This window comes from Lynx rufus, unplaced genomic scaffold (assembly GCF_022079265.1).
Source record: "Lynx rufus isolate CCGP_SWC_20201006 ecotype Redwood Valley unplaced genomic scaffold, mLynRuf1.p SCAF_21, whole genome shotgun sequence".
Taxonomy (NCBI): Eukaryota; Metazoa; Chordata; class Mammalia; order Carnivora; family Felidae; genus Lynx; species Lynx rufus.
In genome coordinates, this window is record NW_025814836.1 from 27,167,728 (window position 1) to 27,188,984 (window position 21,257).

General features: G+C 49.8%; 1 protein-coding gene across 3 annotated transcripts in view; it reads right to left on the reverse strand.

Moving 5' to 3' along the window:
* Positions 1-381: 381 nt before the first annotated feature.
* ZFAND6 (zinc finger AN1-type containing 6) overlaps positions 382-21,257 on the reverse strand; it is a 68,180-nt gene continuing 47,304 nt past the window's right edge. For 2 of the 3 annotated variants that reach the window (XM_047086509.1, XM_047086507.1), the window contains exons 2-6: positions 14,564-14,734; positions 12,774-12,882; positions 11,941-12,041; positions 3,309-3,422; positions 382-1,302 (exon numbers count right to left, since the gene is read on the reverse strand). In XM_047086509.1, coding sequence (XP_046942465.1) covers positions 1,154-1,302; positions 3,309-3,422; positions 11,941-12,041; positions 12,774-12,882; positions 14,564-14,717 — 627 coding nt within the window. In that variant the 5' untranslated portion in view covers positions 14,718-14,734 and the 3' untranslated portion in view covers positions 382-1,153. Of the gene's footprint in view, positions 1,303-3,308; positions 3,423-11,940; positions 12,042-12,773; positions 12,883-14,563; positions 14,735-15,724; positions 15,819-21,257 lie in introns of those variants that run through there. The other variant, XM_047086510.1, reaches the window with a different exon arrangement.

A 21,257-nucleotide genomic window follows, 5' to 3' on the forward strand; every position in this document is an offset into this window, starting at 1 on the left:
AAACCCATGGGACAGACGGTCTCTCTCGTCCACAATCCTGTAGCTGCCGTGTTTGATTTAGGCCCTTTCCGCTTCGAATTCGACCAGAAAAAGGAGCTCCTTCCTGACCAGACGCTAACCCGGCGTGACGGGCTGAGGAGCAGAGCCGGAGAATGTGATCTCTGAGCGACTGAGAGCAGTTCTTGGCGTTAAAGAAACGCTGAGGTCCTCCACGCAAAGCGACAGGAGATCACCACTCACCGTGGCAAGATCGGTCGCAAGCGGATGTGACAAGGGCGGCGGCGGCAGCTGCGCGGAGTCAGTGGAGGAGAAACGAAAGCACCACAGGTCAAGGTGAGCCACCAGCAAGAAGAGTAAGAGAAACGGCAGAACAAGGGAGCGTGTGGTTTTCCTTTTTATTTAATCACAGACAGGTGGGGTAAACATAAACACAGCACGATTACTCCAGATCGTTCTTCGTATCGTGTACACACCCAGACCGGTGAACGCTACCGAAAGAAGCCTGCGGTTGGCGATGAAACACACACAGCCATTCCTTCCCTCTCTCAAACAATTCAGAAACACACAAACGTAGAATCTCATCGGCACACACTCTCCTGTGACAAATGATTCAGACATAAATAGTGGGTGCAAAGAAACTATATGCTAACACAGGTATAACCTTTGTTAATGAAACAACAGAAGCAGCCATAATGATTAAGATACATTCAGTTACTGGTAACTAGTTGTGCCCTAACGGGCATTATCAAAAGAGAAATCGTGCTGCAGAGAAAAGCTCTATATACACACACAATGAGAAAAATAAACTGCAAGTTCAACGCATGCATGTTTAATACTGGAAAAATCACAGCCCTCCGAAAGGTCTCCACGTTTGTTAGAAAAGCCCTCTGCGCTCAACTAAAATTAAAATGATCTTAGAAGGATAATACTTGTAAAGTTTACTTAAGTCTTTTCAGCCACAGAAACTGCAATGGAAATAAAAGTTCAGAGTCATTTTCAAAACAAAACCAAAAATCTATTCTTCTGGTTGACATGCATGATTAAAAGGTCTGTGCCACGCACACTGCTCTACACTCCCCAGGACTAGGAAAAAAGACCTCAAGTCAACTTTTAGTTTGCAGATGGTCAAAGGAGTTTGTATTCCAGCAGGAGTTCAGATCTTCTGGATCTTTTCGCCGACAACTACCGGGTTTTCTTTTCTGATTTTCTCCGCGGCATCAGCTTTGTAATTGTACGAGCAATTGTGCACGTCTGAGTAACGATGTACACCACAGTACACATGTCCACACCGGCATTCAAACCCTGCAAACGGATCAGTACACATGCGTGAGCGGGAGGGAGGGACTGACTGCGCGGTGCCTCAGCACCGTCAACACTAACAGCATCGGCTACGCAGCGCGGCGTCTAAACAAGCACGCTGGGCAGTTGCAGGACCTAGTAACGGTTTCGGTTCAGACTGCACCAGCTGATCGCTTCCTTCCTCGTTCCTACCCTACGAATGCAGGTGCACAGCCCGGCAAATCACAACCGCTGCCCTGCGCTCGGGTCTCCACCTGGAACGTGGCCACAATTACCTCCTACCAAAGTCGGGATCGCTGCACCGAATGTAAAACGGTTCTCAAATCCAAATTCTAAGTGTGCAGGAAAGCACACCGTCAGAGGCAACCTTAAAATTTAGTGAAGAAGGTGTAAGGAAACTTCTGGGAGGCCTGGATCCACGCTGGCTTCCCGCGGCAGACCCCTGCGGGGGCGGGGCTCCGGCGGCTCAGCGCGAGCAGGAGCAGGGGTGCATCAGGGCCGCCTCAGCGTGAATCCGCTCGCTGACTAACGCAGGCCAGTTACCGAGCTTCTCCGAGCCTCAGTTTCTGCATCTGTAACTTTGGAATAAGTTACTGTAGGGACCGAACGGGGAAGGTGGTGAGCACTTAACACACGGTAAACGTGCAATAATGCGATTTAATTTTAGGGAAATGCCCACAGGGCTGAAGCCGAAAGAGAGATCTCGAGTGTGGGTGGAGGGCCTTTATAGAAAACCAGTCCTGCTTCTCATAACAGAGTGTTTTGATGTGACGGAGCTGCTGGAAACGGAGCACAGGAATCGACATTTTGAACACTGACGTTTGATGGAAGTTTCCTCCACCACCTTTTTGTTTGTCTGTTTCAGAAACACATTCTGTCCCCTCGTGACAATGAATGGAAAATGAAGCCAACTCTAACGCCAGACCGACAGACCGGACAAGATGAATATTACTGAGTCTCCACCTTCCCATCACGAAGTCTGAGTGTTTCTGAGACTCAGAAAGACTGTATTTGACACTAAATACGTCTATTTCGAAACGTCTTATTTGTCCGTGCTTGTATTCTCTAAATAAACACATCTGCCCAAGTACGGGCCAGTCGTAAGTGTCTCTGACATCAGATTATAATCCCCTTTCCACTTGGTCTCCAACCTACTCCTTGGCGGGAGAACCCTTCCTAAAAAGCATCCGATTTTATCCGGTATTGTCAGCTCTGTACGTCAAGTTCTTATGCTACGGAGCACAGAGCACGGTGCCTGGCGCGCACACAGCGAGAAATGGTCATTGTTTAGAAGCTGTGACCGCCGTCCACCAGGAAGCACAGTGCACATCGTGAGCCTGTCCGTGTTTCTGTCTCACCGCGTATCCGACGCCCCCGTTCACACGCTCCGTGCCGCGGCCACACTCCCCATCCGCGGCCCCTGACGAGGCCCCGTTCTTTCCTTCCTCCGACCTTCTGGTCGAGCTGTTCTTTCTGTCTGAAACGCCCCTACTCCATCAGCTCTGGGTCCCAGCCCTCCTTCAGGGCCTGCCTCAAACGTGCTGCCGTCGTGGTACTTTCCGTGACGGGCTCCTACTCCCCCCTCTTCCATTCGGATGAACTGCGGCACCTGTCCGACTTCCCAGTCTGCTGACTGTGCTTCCTCTGCTCCACACCCAAGTGGCATCTCACTACGTTTTCTCCCTCCCCGAGTAACGGTGCGTCTCACAGCGGGGCCGGCCGAGCTTGGGTCCCCTCCTGTGTGCACTCTCTGGCCCTCGGAGCACCTGGCGCCCGGGCCCGACCCGTCTGACATTCGAAGACTCTGCTGGGATGGACCAGTAAAAGAGCATCTATTCATGTCACTCTCAGGTATATAATTAAAGACACTTTAAGAAAACTCAGAAGCGGGAATGAATCCAGGATTAGCTCTCACGGGAACACACGTGAACCTCCTGGGGCCTGGAACAGTAAGGCACGCGTTATTTTAAAGAACACTGAGGCGGACGCCACTGCACTTTGGCCCTTACCAGTAAGTCCTACTTTCTTCCTGCACATGAAACAGCGGTTCTTTTTCTGTTTTGGCTTTTCAAGAGACTCGCTTTGCTCCGCAGATGGCTGCTGTGCCGTATCTGATACTGAAGCTGACAAAACAGGAAGGAGGTACAGTTTAATTATTCAGTGAGATTCTGACACTGGTTGGTGGCCGTCCCCCTCCCACCCCACCAGTCTGTTACTGTGAGGGCCACTGAGGACTCCGTTAGCCTGGAAGAGGCTTACACGGAGTGACAAAGCCGATTACATAATATGACCCCCTATTCCTCAAACGTATGTGTGCCTGTGACGTACGTGTGGATGTGCACACGCAGGAAATCTGGAAGAACATATATCGATATGTTAACACTGACTCTGGATCTAGCACGGCATTCCCTATGTTTTTTAAATTATGTATTTGAAATAAAAGGTGCAAGCACTCACGCACACACACGCACGCACACAAATACTCCTGGGGTATTTTCTACGGGAGTGTGTAAGGAGATGGCCACAGGCCAACTTCTGAATATTGCTGGGGTCCGAACTACGTAGATTTCTCAGAACAAGGGCAAAAACAGGCTGAAAGCAAGACCGGGCAGAGCACCATGTTTAAAAGTCTCAGAATGTTCCACACAAAACCTTTAAAACGTTAGCAAGGTCGATGTAGTAGAATGTCACAAACAGGATAACAAAATGACGCACTTAAGCAGTGAAGCGAAGGCCGGCTGCACCAAGACTGCAATTCCTGCACCTAAACCCTACCTCACTGAGCCCTCCAGGCCGCGGTCACGAGGCAGGGGCGGTCACATGGCCCAGCACACACGCCATCCCGCTCCCAAACAGTGACCCTCCACGGTCGCTGTGGGGCCAGGCACCACCCACGGCCGGGACCCGAAGGCCCTTTCCTCGACCTCCTCACACCTGGGTGCACCTGCTCTTCTTTCTCAGGAGCAGCTCGAGTATCCCCTCCTCCACAGAAGCCGTCCCACTTCTCCACGAGGCTCACTCAGCACCCCTGGCTCCCTGGGCCAAATCCCTCCACCAAATCCTGGGCCCGCCACGTGCGCGCCTCTCCGGGCCACACTTGACACGGCACGGAGCCCATGCCCCGCGATGTGACTCACCCCCAGGACAAAGCCTGGAGGCCCGGCGGCACCCTCCCCCTGCTACAGCCGCCCAGAAGCGCCTGTCTCTCTGAACACACACGGTCTCTGGCCTCTGGTCTCGTCGGCCTCCTTTCCGTGTGGAATGCTTGCCCACGGCCCTCGGGTCCCACTCTTCACGGGGCTGGCTCTCATTTTTAAGCGTCTACCATCAACTCTTCCCCACCCCCTACGCACCGACCTGGATTAGGAAGCTTACCGTGCGCCCCAGCGGTGCTGCCCACACGGTGGGAACCGCCTGTCTGCCTGAACCTGGCTCAGCGGTGAGCTCCTCCAGGGCGGGGGCTTGTCCGGTGAGCTCCTCCAGGGCGGGGGCTCGTCCTTCCCGCTCCTGCTCCCGGTGCCGATCCTCACGCCCCGACCGCAAGCTGGCGCCGCACAGAGACCCGAACTGCATTCCTGAACTACTCGCCCTCTGTAATCGCGTGCCCCGGTTTCCCCAATTACGGGGTCAGCCCACCCAGGAGGGACGGTATCGTATTTCCCGTCTGCACCTCCAGCTCCCGTCCAGCGAGCTACGCAGAGCGGGCTCTCAGTCACGTGAGGTCAGGGATTCTAACCTATGTTAACCGTATGACCTCCTATTTTAACAAAACACGACGAAGACAAAACAGCACAAACCGAAAAGTGAACACGCACAAATGAACAACTCTGTGATCACTCCACCTAGAAATTCTGAAGCCAGATGGGAGACAGTTCTACTAACACGAACGTTTTATTTTGAAACACATTATGGACACATAAAACCTCTTATTATCAACAAACAGCCTCAGGACTCGAGCTCCAGGGGGGCAGGGGCGGAGTGTCGTTTACTTGTCGTATCCCCAGCCCCCGGAACGATATCAGATAACGTCCCTCTATGTGTAAAGGGCTCAAAAATAGTTTAACTTGCAATCCAGAGAGAATGTATTTGTTGTCTCTGAAATCTGTAAGCTGTAATATCTAACCTGTTCTCCCAAGAAACCGTGATATTCAAATAAACACATAAACAATGCTTTAGTGGCAGTAACAGCACTACCACAAGAAAACATTTTTTAACAAGACAGGTTTAATTACCGAGGCACAAACTCTGGTATGTGGAAACAGAGAGGTGAAAACAGGCACTCGCCTGCCACACACACGAGTGCTGTTGCACGGAAGCGTCTCAAGGAAGACATTTCACAGTATGGACCCTGAAGGTCCGTCTACAGCAAACGCACAGCCTGTAGAGCTAAGAGTCCACAAGGAATCTAAGAGCTCAGGAGCTGGGGCGAGCATCTGACACTGATCACTGTCCACTAGATCCCCAGGGGACCAAGGTGACCTTAGCTTACCTCAAACTAGTGGTCGGTAGCTAGAGTTGAAACATTCACAAATCAACTCGTGGGCAAGAGGATACAGCGTTTGGCGTAAGTCTACGATTCCCAGAGATTCTGTTTCCTTACTTTCTATGAGACTTACGACCAAAGCATGCCTGATCAAACTCATGATTACGTAAAAGGAAACAATCCAGTCTTTTAAAAGGGCCGTACTCATATTGAACCTGAAGCCAAAATAGGAAGTCTGCTCGGAACTGGGCAGTTTTTCGCAATCTGAAATGAGCACCGAAGACAAGAGGGCACCTGCTCTTTAAGGGTTAGCGACCGGCAGCTGCCTACGTCGTATCTGCACGACCGAAGGTCTACTCGGGCCGCCTGTGCGATGGCATTAAGGCTGTGGAATCAACTTCATTTTTAACGGGAATCTCAACTAGACAAAGTCGATTGGCCGGTGACTTCAAGATGCTTCAAAACCACAGGGCAGGGGTGCCCGGGGGGCTCAGTGGGTTACGCGTCCAACTCCTGATTTCGGCTCAAGTCACGACCTCACGGTTTGTGGGAGTGAGCCCGGCATCAGGCTCTGTGCTGACAGCATGGAGCCTGCTCGGGGTTCCCTCTCTCGCCCTCTCTCCCTGTCTCTGCTCCTCCCCCTCATTCACACTCATTTTCTCACTCTCAACATATATAAACTTAAAAAACATTTTAAAAAGCACAGGGCAGATAAAATTATAGTTCAACTACCCACATGGATGATCACATTCAAAAGAAACAAGGCCCTCTACTCTGGGTCCTGTTAAGGAAAAAAAGTACACAAACATAACAGTGAGAGTTTTATACACTCATTTTAATGAGTGTATAACGAGCATTTTAATACACATTGTGAAAAGTGACACACAGGAGGACATTAACAGGCAGCCCGACAAAGCTGACGGTGGACACGGCACCCCTGTGACGTGACCCCCGGGCCTTGCTGCCTTGCTGACCCAGGAGGACGAGGGTTCCGCTCATCACCTCCGCCCAGGGCGGACACAGAGTGGCCGCACGGCAGGCACTGACTGCACGTGCACACTTTTCCAATGACCCCCTGCGGTAACACTCCCTGTCCTCCTCTGTACTTCGTTTCACTCGAAGTGAGGAGGTGGACCGAATCATCTTTGAGTTACTCCTAGCTTAAGAATTCTTTACAAAATGAGAACACTGTAAATATTTGTGAGAAAAGTGAGCCCGTATAGTAGCAGGGTCCAAAAAAATATGCCGAGCCACAGATTTAATTTTATATTTTCCAGCCATCGTGTTAGGAAGTTTAAGAAGGGTAAGTTAATACATATTATCATTTAAAAATGTAATTGCTATGAAAGTATTAACGAGATATTTCTCATATTTTTGATACTCAGTCTTCAAAACCCAGCATATCCGCAAACGAGCACGCACTGAACTACATAGTTCCGGCCCAGCCACGCCTCGGGTGCCCACGCTACCCGAGACCAGTGGCCGCCGTTCCAGACAGAGCAGCTCTGTGCACGAGACCAGTTTCTGTTAGCAGCTGTCTGGGGGCCAAGAAGCATCACATCAATCTTCTTGAAATACGACTTTGGGCCATCTTAAGAAAAATGAAAAAGGAACCGAACTTCACAAGGCGGTCTCCCCTACCCACCAGTCAGAACCCAGCACCTCAGGAATCTTCCACGACTTGGTTTAGACAGGTTCTTGGCGTCAGGCCCCGACGGGCGTCCAGCGGCTGCGGCCCCTTGGCTGGTTCCCGAGCACTTCCCCTCCCAGGGCTCCTTCTCCAGCAGAGAGCCCTCCTCACGGCGCCCACCTGCCGTCCGAATGAACCATTCAACCCGTGGCCTGTGTACCTGGTTTCTTCTGCTTGCCCTGTTTCCAAAGCCCACCCACGTGGGGGGGCCCCGGAACCGGTCTCCCTTCCAGGCCAAGCAGCACTCCGGGGCGTACAGAGCCCGCCTCTCTGTGTCCGCTCAGAGCCTGTCTGCTGACGGCCGTCTGGTCGGTCGCTGTAAGCAGTGCGGCTGTGAACATCCTTACACAAGTTTGTGTGTGTGGACATGGGCTTTCCATCTCCTGGGATTTAGGAAAGGAGTCTCTGGGCCATACAGTTAACTCCCTTTCTGAATTAAATCTGTGACTGCCAAACTGTTTCTCGAAGAGGCCGTGTCCTTTTATATCCCCAACAAACATGTATTACGGTTCTAATTCCTCCATATCCTCAACACGTGGACCGTCTGTGTATCTTCTCTGGAGAAACGTCTATTCAAATCCTCTCCTTTGCCCTTTAAAAGACTGGTCTTTCTACTGTTGAACGATGACACCTCTTTACACATTCCTATCAGATACAGGATTCACAAATATTCTTAACCATTCTCTGGATTGCCTTTTCGCGCTCCTGACGGCGCTCCATGAAGCACCCGGGTCCTGACTCTGCTGTAGGTCAATGCGCCCGTTTTCCTCCGGTCCCTTGTGCTCTAGGCGTCCCGTCCAAGGAGGCACTGCCTCACCCAAGGCCATGAGGAGTTATGCCTGTTTTCCAGTTTCAGCTCCTACCATTTGGGTCTTTGATGTGTTTTGGGGCAAATGTCTGTAAAAGGTGAAGGAGAGGTCTCATTCTTTCAAGTGTCCCAGCATCACCTGCTGAAGCCCAGGCTTCGCCTACTGGATGGTCTCGGCTCCCTGCGGAAAATCAGCTGCCCGCGAACCGCGGGGTGTATCTCCGGACGCCCGGTGTCACTCCAGGGCCCGACGGTAGTGTCCTCTCGCCTGTTCCCGCGGTCTTGGGGACTGCAGCAGGTGGTACGCTTTGAACTCTGCTCCGCTCTTTCCAGGACCGCTCGGCTATTCTCGCCCACCCTCTCCAGTCCGAAGAAATCTTTGAGTTTTAAGCGGCGTCACACAGAGTAAGACTGTGCGGTCAGCCCGTTATCCCGTGGGCTTGGGGCACCTCTCCTTTACGACACAAATATGGCTCAGAGAAGCGGGGTGTCGGGTCCACACGCTGTAGTAGAACCTCGGACCCCAATGCCGCTTCTTTTGGGGAAGATCCTGCATCTGAGAGACTCAGGTGAACTGAAGGGGGGGAGGCAATGCTGTGCCGTCAGACAATCAAGTAGGATGGTTTCCAGTGCACCAAAACGCTTAAAAGAATTTTTGAAGCTACCTTTTGTGAACTGAAAATCCGACATTCCTAAGTTAGAGACCACGCGAGTGAGGTATCGCCAATCGTTAAAGTAAAAAGAATAATGAAATGAGAAACGTGCTGTAATACGCTAAATACTCATTTAAACGCGAGAAAAATTCTTCGGAGCCACGGGGACAAAATGAAAGCGGTACCGCCCACCTGGTGGCAACAAATCTTAATTATCAGCAGAATAGCTACAGAGAACAAAGCTGTCTCAAGAACCCTAATCTGAAAACTCCAATGAAGAATGTTAGGAGGGGCGCCTGGGGGGGCTCAGTCGGTCGAGCGTCCGACTTCGGCTCAGGTCATGATCTCACGGTACGTGGGTTCGAGCCCCACATTGGGCTCTGTGCTGACGGCTCAGAGCCTGCTTCAGATTCTGTGTCTCCCTCTCTCTCTGCCCCTCCCTCACTCGCACTCGGTCTCTCCTTCAAAAATAAACAAAAAAACATCAGGAAAGTCTGGCTTGGGTACACAGCTGCTACTCACGTACCCTCTTCCATCTGGGATTTTCTTCCCATCTAGATAAATTTCCCTGAGGGACACAGAGGGAGTAGACACTTGGCAGGTCACCAAAGCAGAGGAGCCCGCCCTGGCAACGGAGGGCTGCCCCTGGTGACAGGAAGCCACGTCCACCTCCTAATCTAGGAAGCACCACGGCCGGTGGGCACAACTCTGGCCCGGAGTCCAGCTCAGACACCGTAGGGCTGGAGTCCAAGACTTCTTCTCTGTGAGTTTTCGTCCATCCACTAAATAGACGGAGAAAAGCGTTCTCTGCATTTACTCCTACCACCAGGGAAAGCACAAGTACATCGGTGTTAGGAGTGTGCGTGTACACACGCACGCACGCACGCACACACACGCCTGGCCCCGCTCTCCGCGAGTCTGCTTCATGCCCCTTCACTTTCACGAAAAACCTACGTTAGGACCTGTTTTTGCTAACCAGTAGATACCCAAAGAGAATTTCCGTGTTGATGAAATGGCAGTTGCTTCTTTATCCCGTTTGGGTTTACAAAAGGCTCGACAGAAACGCTCTACTTTTGGACAGCGGGGGACACCTGCACTCGGGTACACGTTTCTCATAAAAGAAGACAGTCTTAATTCAACGGGGTGGGCAAGACGTTTTTAAAATACTGAAAACGAATCCTCTTAAACTCAAATGAAAACTTACACCTGGTTCCTCGGAGATCCTGCAACGCTAAGATAACGAATGCTGAGTTTTTAAAAGGTACTTAGAAGCTGCTACTGGCTTAACCTCCAAGGTCACTGAAATCGTACGTGAAAAAAGGAGTCTACGGATTTTCAACACGCCTTACGATTTCTCCTAATGTGGCTTCAAGGCCACCTTTGGTACTCTTGTTGCCAGGGCCACTCAGTGCAGAAAGCCACGCCGTCCTCCACACACGCATGGTGTACGTTCACCACCCTGTCTTCATCCTCGGTGGCCGTGGACACCAACTGCTGCCACGTCTGCCCGCAGCACCCATTTCGCTCACAGTCTACAATACGTGCCACTGCGAGACAGAACATAAGCGAGGTCAGCAGCCTGTGTTCATTTTTCCTTCCTTCGCTCTCAGCAACCCTTGCTTCTCCAAACTCTCTAGTGGTCGGCACCTGGGGGCTGCAATAACCCGGGGCCCAGATGACTTCTCCTTCTGCTGAGTCGTTATCTGACTTGCTCCCCTAATCTCAGCCTCTCACTTTTCAAAGTGTGCCAAGGACTTCCAAGTCTCAGACGTGACACCGATCACACATTTAAAGACCAATGCTCGACCTACAACCTCCAGCCGAGCTCTTCGGTTCTGAATTGGGATCACACCCCGCGCACACCTGGTCTGGCCGTGCCACCTCTCCCAGCGCCCGGTCTGAAGCAGCCCGCCACCGCCACTGTCGCAAAACCGAAAGCTTTACCACCCTGCTCCTATTCCCCGCATCTCATGCATAACTAAATCTCAGGGATTCTTCTCTCTCTGCTTTGAAACCATCCCTCATCTGTGCCCTTCCTTAAGTTTTTCTATTTAACCAAGAAATAAAAATTATTTATACTTATAATGCTTATGTTGGCCAAATAGTACATATCCTTGCTATAGCAAAATCCACGATGGGCAAAATTATGCCAACATTTATTGGGCATAAACTCAGAGCAAGAGAAATTAGCCAGCTCAACTACATCTGAACTAGAGAGCTTAGACTAACATCGCCAGAAGTTTCTCTCACTGTCATGTGACTACGATGTCCCGTGGAGGGGGTCACTGTCGGGGCAGCCTGTCTCTCTGAATCGTGCCCGAGACAGAGGGACACAATGGTCACCCTGGGCTCACCTTTCCCGAGTGTCCTCCTTCTGTAAAGCCATCGTACCCGTGCTGGTGGAACAGAACCCATCCAGCGCAGTCTGCCTCCCAGCCTCCTAAGCGTCTCCCCTACGATCGCTGCCTACCGACAAAGCCCTCCCAGATCACCGTGACCCACACAAGGGGGGGTGTGCAGAGTGCGGGCAAGGACACGAGGCACTGAGCAAGATGCCACAGTGGGTCACCGACGGGAGAGGGTCTACTGCTGGTCAAATTCAATGGTCTCTTCGACGGCCCAGGTCAGAAACAAGAGATTCCTCGTAAACCAGCAGCCCCAGGTACTTGGAGGGGAACTAGTATTTGGGTTAAACTGGTAAGAATAAGAGTAAGAGAGAACAGGAGAATATAATCCCACTACTCACTCACTCAGTCACAACTCTCAACTAAACACATTTACGGCTTTCGACTTTATACTGATGACATAATTACACAGAAGTGGGAAATGGCTCCCAACAGTTCAATTAAATACCCGAAGACCTAAAACGTTCTGCTCATAAAGAAAACAAACAGCAAACTATATTTGAGGCTGGCAATTTAAAAGACAGCGGCACCTCGGACAGGCCCGGCCTGTAACAGCCAGCTGTCGGGTAAAGGACCGAACCCGCGCGAGCCCACGTGCAAACCTTGCAGGTCTTCCGTGTCAGGGATTGCTTTGTCCACAGACGTACTGTCCACTTGGGAGGATGCTACAGATTCGGATAAAAGCGACTGATTTGATACAGGGCTAGAAAAGCAAAAATATCGAGATTTTAAAAGTGATTTTCCGGCATGAACGGTACCTAAAATGATGTAGTAAGTATGCGTCCAACATATCTAAGCAGTCATCACAGCAAGAACAAACACAGAGATCCTTCTTTATAACTTGTGCATTTAGCACAGACAGCCATGAAACTGGAGACCGGTCTGGCCTGGAGTTCACAGCTTCAGAACTCAGAGCAGCGGCGAGCGCCCTCCGCGCACGAAGGCACCCCACGAAAACCAGCGCGGTGGTCACGACCGGCTCCGGGGGCCCTGATGCCGCGGTGGGAAGGGCACTGGGCGTCTCCGATCATGAAGCGGAGAAAGAACTAGAGGGTGGAAACCCGGTCCCCGCTTCCTAACAGTAGAGTGAGGACGAAGCCAGTAGGTCTGCGCTCCCAGAGCGAGAAGGGAAAGCCGCCCTGCGCACAGTGGGGCCGCGGGGGGCAGGACTGGGCGCCTGAATTCACGAGGACCTCGGGGGCGGGACATGGGATGAGCAGAAGCGAAGGAAAAGCCGTCTGAAAAAGAAATGCAAACTGAGAAGACACCTTCCCCGCTGCTTCCCAAGGTAAACTTGACTTTCCAACCGCCGTTCTCAGGCCAGCTAACCCCGAAGTGACCTGACCCAGGCCTCCCGCGGAGACCCGAGCACGTAGAGAGGATACGCTTTGCTCCTCGGCAGCTTTCCCAGCACCGTGCAGACACAGCGTCTTACCTGGGCTGCACGGATGCAGATGTGGAGTCTAGGGGTGACTGTGCATCGGGGACGCTGCCGTCCGCGCACTGGACCGGGAAAGACTCGGACAGGGTGCCGACAGAAGCCGCTGCAACAGAACCGCGCTTGGTGTCAGTGACCCTGCGCTCTGGGCGTCCCCACACCTTCCCTGAGAAACCACCACCCACCTTCCGCAAAACAGCTGGAAATCTTGTTTTACTGAATATAGAGTATGCTGGTTCGTTGCTTTCCGTTAAAAGTGGTTCAGTAATACTCCAATTGGAAAAAAGTTAATTTCAACCAAGAAAAAAACCATTTACAAACTGTATACGTTAATAGACTACACTCCCGTTTCTCAGGACTCCATGTCACTTGGATCGTTTAATCCACAAACTCTTCCAAGCACTGCTGTGTACGTGGAGGGATTTAGAATCAAAGCTGTAGCAGTTAAAGCGGACAGAAGTCCAGAACTAAAATCTGTGCTCAGCACATGAGGCTACATTTTTTTCCCCCGTTCTTTTTTTTTTAAATTTTAATGTTTACTTATTTTTGAGAGAGAGAGAGACAGAGCATGAATGGGGGAGGGGCAGAGAGAGAGGGAGACACAAAATCCAAAGCAGGCTCCAGGCTCCGAGCCATCAGCACAGAGCCTGACGCAGGGTTGAACTCACGAACCACGAGATCATGACCTGAGCCGAAGTCAGACGCTTAACCGACTGAGCCACCCAGGTGCCCCTCCCACGGTTCTTCACAAAGCAGAAATGTAGATGACAATTTCATGTTAAAAACAACAATTTCTGGGGCACCAGGATGGCTCAGTGGGTTGACCGTCTGACTCAATCTCGGTTGGCTCAGGTCGTGATCTCATGCATCGTGAGGTTGAGCCCTGTGTCCAGCTGGGCGCTGACAGTGCAGAGCCTGCTTCAGACTCTCTCTCTCTCTCTCTCTCTCTCTCAAACAGAAAAAAAAACAAAAAAAACAAAACCAACAATCTATATTCATTTGATCTTAGCCTTGAGAAAATTTAGAGAAATTTTGTTTACATGCTTCCAGCTTTTGGCTTGAACACGAAACGATGATGAGAAAGACCCCCTACAAAACTGTGAACGAAGTAACTGCCTGCACCTCCATTAACCACAAAACCCCACACTCGGGCACCGATCCGTACAACAGCCACCCCAGATGACACTATCAACGCTCCACCTCCGCAAAGCTCATACTCAGAGTCCTCCCCATCCTTCTGGTAACTACGGACACACACACCCACCCCCACACCCCGGAAGAGTCCGCGGCACAGAGGGTGACGCACAAGCACAGTGAGCCAGTGCCGAGTGCCCTGGGTCCCGGCCCCGCGGCTGCCCCTCCGCTTCCTGACGGTGGCGGGCTCTCTCAAGTCTGCCGTGGCCACCTCGAACCCGCTCTCTCCTTCTATAGCCATGTCGGCTTCAACGGTCATCCCAGATAAAATAACCCGGGTCCTCCTAACCCTCACTCCCTTACGCCTTACTTACCTGGACGCATACATGTACGCGAAGAAGGATGCCTGCATTCTGGCTAAGATAACAGAGCAAGTAAGTAAGAGCAAGCCGGCAAGTAAGGCTGAACGGATTGATACTAGTTACTTTCGATGGGTGGGCACCAGTGATAATGACAACACAGAAAGAGGGATTTTCCCGGTACGAACGCAGGGACAGAGGTACAGTGTGAGAGCAGAAACGCTATCACGTACGTCGTGCTCTCCCAACGTATCTCAATTATGAACACTGCTGCGTGTGAACAGGATTACTTACCAGGTGGGCTGATTCTACCATTACTACTATTCTGTCTTTGGAGATGTTCTTTATAGCACACTGAACACATGCCATTTGTGCGAGGGTTTCCATAAAATCCGCAGCCAGTAGAACAAAGCATAGGCACTTGGCTGTGATTAGTTTCTTGAGCCATGTTTCTCTGTTGCACACCTGAAACGTACACAGAATTCGTAAGGAACGCAGACGCACACTGCAGTCGTATATGATCCAAATCTGCTTTATATGATAAAAAAAAAAAAAAACCCACATATACTCCCCCCTAAATCTTTCCGTACACCTGTCCCAAGACCTAGGGCTAAGTTAGGAAAAAAAATAAAGACGAGAACGATACGAACAACTTTTCTCTCCAATCCTCTACACAAGAAGGTCTGTACTGGCTCAGGGAGAGTAAAGAACTCTCGGGCACGGTATCTGCTCTGAAGACTCCACACCATCGGAACGTTAATGCAAACCCTTGAGGACTAGTTCAGTTAGACTCCTAATAAGAAATACACGTTACACGTTTTGCCTCATGTTACACTATTAATTTCTAAGCATTTACACCTTTGCTCAAAGTTTATGTTTTAACTCGTATAATTTATTCCGTCTGAAAAGCACTGTACAGAATGCCAGTGCTGGTGAAGGTAGGAAGAAACGGGCAGAGTGCTGCTGGCGGGCGGAGCCCGCTCAATCTTTCTGGCAAACAACTGAGCGATTCACGTGCAGGAGCTTAAACCGCGCCCTCCGAAACAGTCCCTCTCCTACAGGGTCTTTGACAGAATAACTGGGGCACGATCAGAAAAAAGACCCAGGAATAACATATGAGGGATGTGCTTCGCAGCACATTTGTAACGTTAATAAACTGGAAATAAATGCCCAATATCAGAATGAGTTTTTTTTCAAAAGTTCTGTGTCGTTAAGACATTTTAGAATACTTTTTGATGGAGGAGAATGCCGGGAACAAACGAAAAGGCACAATATGAAATGTATATATGGTTTGCTGCCAATTAGGACAAATCCATTAATCACCGAGAAGGACAGGAAAGAATGCATCCAAGCACGGCAAGGCTAACGGTGTTTTCGGATTTGTACATTTTTTGAACTTTTAAAATCCTCTTAAATGAAGGTACAACTTACTTAACTGGGGCAAAATACACATACTTTTTTAAGTATTTTAGATGAAAAACTACCAGGACAGAGGGCCTGTCTGGAGCACACGAAAAGGAGTCATCAATCACAGCAGACGCAAGGCCCCAGGCGCCCTTCTCCCAGACGGCAGGAACAGGGGATTCCTGGCACGAAGAGCATGACAGAAGGTAGTAACGGGCTATTAAAAAAAAGAAAAAGAAAACTCTCCCAAATGACCGAAGGTTACTCCAAAGTGGATGTGTTTAAAGACAAGTCTGTGCAAAGACCCTGAGGGATAAGAACTACCAGAGGAGGACAAGGCTCTGTCACTAACCTTGACTGATTCCTCCTCCACACATTCAATGTTTACCATTAACAGATTTTTTCTTCCCCAAAATTGTTTGAAAAGACTGTTGGGGCGGGAGGTGGGGAGCGAGGGGTGGGCGCACTTAATGCAAACTTCACAGCCAAGAGCAGTAAGGCATATGACAGGAGTACAGAACAAAGTAGCAGGTTTAGCGTTTGTCTTTAAAAAGAACTGTCGCAAAACCACTGAGGCCATTTAGAAGGTGAGCCTGGGAATATAATTTGGGCTTCTGGCAAACACCCTTCTGACTCACTTCAGAATCCAATCTTGGCCGTTCTGCTCTCTGTATAGCCTACTCTGGGTACTTCTGTAAGTACACATATCAAATTTAAAAATGCATAGCAAAGGCGGGATGGAAAGATATGCCGAAGATGGGCTAGGTCAAACACTTTGTTGAGATTTTTGGCCCGTGTTCCCGAGGGACAGTGTGTTTGTCCGGTTTCGGTATCAGGGTAACCGCTCAGGATCACGTATGTGGCTCGTAAGCGATGGAGCTCAGGCTCAATACACGTGTCCGGCTCGAAGTCCTTGCTCCAAGTCAGTGGTTCTCAAAGCGTGCTTCCACGGAGCCCTAGGGAGGTCAAAACCATTTCCACGCCAACGCTAGGGAGTTACGTCACACCTTTCCTCCGGTCACTGGGGACACACGCTCCCACAACGGCTCTCACAGCCCCACGACCGACGGGCACGTCTAGAGCCTGAACACGTGTCTCACTGGGACTTCGTGGGTCGAGCGGGGAAGCACGTGGAAAGCGACCGCAGAAGCACCAAGGCCGCCCAGTCCCTGCTCCTGGGGGAGGGTTTTACTTCAAGGCCCGGCCGACAAAAGCTGGTTGTTCCGACCTGAGTTCACGGCAGACATTTTCCCCAAAATGGACAACGTGCGTCTGCGCCTGTCACTTCAAGGGCGAACACCCATCGCCCATTCCAAGGGAGAGACCAAGGAACGTTCAAATAACGGGACAGGAAGAGTTTATATACAGTTGGGAGATTTTACAACGCAATTAACCCTTTAAGAAACTACAACTTATCAAGTTTGGGTATAGTGTCAAAAAAGAAAGCAAGCTCTATTATCTGAGACGGTACCTCCTTCCTTCTCCAACGACTCACCTGTAGGATCCCAGTTTTTCTTTCCAACACTGTAACAGAGGCAGCTAGGAGAATCTTGCTGTTTGCTATTAGGCCTGACCTTAGAGAGAATTTGCAAAAATGTCTAGCGAGGCCACTCTTCTCACTAAACCTTTCTGGTGGTGATGGCGGGGGAGGGAATGGATGGATGTTTTTAACAAAATGTTTTTTAAAATTAACTACTTTGCAACTTTTCTCAGCTTTGATTTGTAACATGATAAATACCGCCAGACAGAACACACATAAACAGAAGTTCTTCCGGGTACTCAGTACTTTTGGAGAACATAAAAGCCCTAGAACCAAAAATTTCAAGAATTCACTGCTGTCAACCATGCATTCCTGCTGTAGGCAGTATCACCTCAAGGGGACAAACATTGATTCTTTGGGGGAAAGAAGTAGACAAAAAGCCTTACTCTTTATGTAGGAAACACAGATATACACGTGCCCATAAACAGAGATACAGTGTACCTATGGAATTAAAATTTTATGGAGATAGGAGGTCAATTAGGAAAAAACTATTTAAAAAAGGCTTTTGTGGGGTTGCCTGGGCTCAGTCGGTTAAATGTCTGACTCTTGATTTTGGCTCAGGTCATAATCTCACGGTTTTGTGAGATCAAGTGCCGCCATTGGGCTCTGCACTGACAGCACAGAGCCTGTTTAGGATTCTCTCTCTCCTTCCTGCTGCTCCCAATCTGTCTCTCTCAAATGAGTGAATGAATGAATGAATGAATGAATTAAAAAATAAATAAATAAATAAAAAGGCTTTTGTGGGGAAGGAAGCAAAAAGACATTGAGAAACGCTGTTCTGTATCACAACTACCCTGTGTTGCCTATTGAGGACATTAAAACGCTATTTATAAGGTGGGGATTAAAAGGACTTTCCCCAAGGGCACACACGAACCTTTCAGCATCTGGGTGGCAACCACAAGCACGCAGAAAAGGGAAAATATTCATTCCATTTCTTTAAAAACTTAAGTGAATAGGGGCGCCTGGGTGGCTCAGTCGGTTAAGCGTCCGACTTCAGCTCAGGTCATGATCACAGTTCGTGAGTTCGAGCCCTGTGTCGGGCTCTGTGCTACAGCTCAGAGCCTGGAGCCTGCTTTGGATTCTGTGTCTCCCTCTCTCTCTGCCCCTCCCCTGCTCATGCTCAGTCTCTCTCTGTCTCAAAAATTAAAAAACAAAAAAACATAAAAAAATTAAAAACTTAGGTGAATAGTCACAGATTAGAATATGACATTAAGTTTTTATTCACAATTGCCTCTGAACAATAAATACCAAAAACATGGAACACCAGCAATTTCCCCAAAATGCCCACACAGCAGCCAGTTAACAATGATTTTCCCAAGCTGAGCTTTCTTATTTAAAAAACAAAAAAAGAACCTATTATCTTGGCAGATAAAAAGCACAAAAGATTTCACAGGCTATTTAAAAAGAAGAAAAGGAGGGGCGCCAGGGTGGCTCAGTGGGTTAAGCGTCCGACTCCAGCTCAGGTCATGATCTCACGGTTTGTGGGTTCAAGCCCCTGCATCAGGCTCTGTGCTGACAGCTCGGAGCCTGGAGCCTGCTTCGGATTCTGCATCTCCCTCCCTCCCTCCCTCTCTTTCTCTCTCTCTCTCTCTCTCTCTCTCTCTTTCTCTCTCTCTCTCTCTCTCTCTCTCTCTCGCTGCCCCTCCCCCACTCATGCACTGTCTCTCAAAAATAAATGTAAAAAACCATGAAAATAAAGAAGAAAAAGAAAGACTCAACCTTACTTATTCATCTTTAAGCCACAGAATGTGTGCTCACTTCAGCAGCACGCATAGTAGGCCACAGAATGTACCTTTCCGTGAAGATTCACAAAATGAACCGCCACCATGACAGGTTACCTTAGTTTACCCCGATGTGGCAAAGACGAGAGAAGCTATGGACACTGGAAGTCCTGCCTGTCCGCGGCTGCACCCTCTTGCAGGGGGGGACCCCGCGGGCCCACTTCTCTGGCGCGTAGGAGGGAGAAGCGGGAGGGAACGAGAAGGCAGAACAACCCCTTAGCTGCAGCACAGTCGGATTACAAAGCTACAAACCCAAGGAGGTAAAGAATGTCACCAGACATAAACGAAAAGCTGATCAGCATGGTATAATTAAACAAACCACTTTCTCCCCCTCCGATGGTAGCGCAGTTATTCGGAGCTCACTGAGGGCCAAGAACTGTTCCCACTGTTTTATTTCTCTCATTTAATCCTCCCCAGAACCCGGTGCTGCTGGTGCCGTTTTAAACTGCTACTCAAAGAGATTTAACAACTGGCCCAAGGCCACGTATCTAGGAAGCTGGGTCAGTGTCTTTATCTCCTGAAAACAAAGAGAATGACTTTCAAAGTCCGTCAAGTCCCTACCAAACCTTAACTCTGTGAGTGTTCGTGAATTCTTTTCATTTAAAGGTAATTTAAATTTTTAGTCATTATTCAACCTTAAGATGCTATGCAGCTTTAATTAGCTTAACCCACCAAGCTCTTGAGAAAATTTGTTTTCCGTTTCTTTTTACCTAGGAAATTCTGACTGGCATCAAAAATTCAAGATCAAGTATTTTAAGACTGCCAGAAAATTCATGACCAATTATTACAATTCTGACAAAAGAACTGCAGTGAACGGACGCAACACAGTCTCCATCTTGACTGCGAACGTGTCGAATGAACTTCCTTCCCTCTGCTTCGTGCCCCAGAGTTTGAGTCGGGTTCAGATAATTTTCATTTTGCAATGACCCGTGCGCTTTTCTTTCCCGTTCTAAATTCTGGTTCTCATTACTTCACAGTCGGGCTACTTGAACAGTTTTTTCTTTCAGTTTTGCCGCCCCTCTGCCCAGCCCATTTACTTCAATTCTCCTGCATCACCCAGTTCCCATCACATTCCTTCTGACTTCGTGACCGCAGAAGTGTCCGGAGAGGGGCACTAGACCCGGCGTGCGAGCTTGGTGTGACTGGCCCCCCGCAGCCCGGTCTCCCTAGAACAAGGGCCTCGTGTCACTGAACTCCTCCGAGTCTGACTGCCCAGCAGGTGTGCGCAGTGGGCGAGCAGGTTAAGGACGCGCGAGGGCGCGGGAAGACAGGCGGCGCCTGTGGCGCCGCGCACCGAAGTTCCACCCAGACCCTGACCCCGGGAGCCCAGCCCCGTCACTCTGGCCACACTGCTGCTTTCCTGGTGAGCGCCGCCTGCTTCTGCCCTCTGCCTCCATCAACCTTTACTGGTCTCCGGAACCGGCTCTAATCCTACTTCTTCTGGGTCCGCCTCTGCCCACCCCAATCCTCTGCCCCTCTCTGCGGCAGCGCCCACCCTTTGGGGGCCCTTGTGCCTTACGGCCCACACACCACCTCCCCGCTAAGCTGCAGTTTCTTCTTCAAACCCCCTTCATGCCGAGTATGAATCCCACCAAATATTTTCTCCAATCAAGACATTCCATGATTGTTAGAAGTATTCACATCAGGCAAAAAATGGTTATTTTCCATTGAAAGGGGGAGAAAACAGAGACGAAAAATGTTTGACACCGGAGTCCTCCTGATTTATATACTGAAAGAGTCATTCAGCAAGAATGACCAGTCGCGGTCCAAGCCAGTGACACAACACAGGTACATTTCCTCATTTCACTGTTTTCACCCTCCTCCTGAAAGAAATAGGTTGGAGGCGTAACTCATAATGAGGAGTTTGTTCACAGAAGCTGTGAACTGGTAAATGCGTTAAATCTGACCCACGGCCATGTTTGGTTTGCTAGCACATATTAATTTTCTTACAGTTACATGTATTAGAAAATTAGGGGATGCGGGGCGCCTGGCTGGCTCAGTCAGTAGAGCATGTGACTCTTAATCTCAGTGTCGTGAGTTCAAGCCCCACGTTGGGCGGGGGGAGCCTACTTAAAATAAAAAATTGGGGTTGTCACATAAAAATTCCAGACTTCTGATTTCTCTCAAAAAATAGCAAGACCTGACAACAGTGGACTCGTGTCCCCCAAATTAAAACCCACCGGCCAGGAGCTCCCCCAGAGCCTGCGCTCTCAATGCGAGACCACCTTCCCTTGCCGTTACCTGATGAGCCTTACGAGCATGA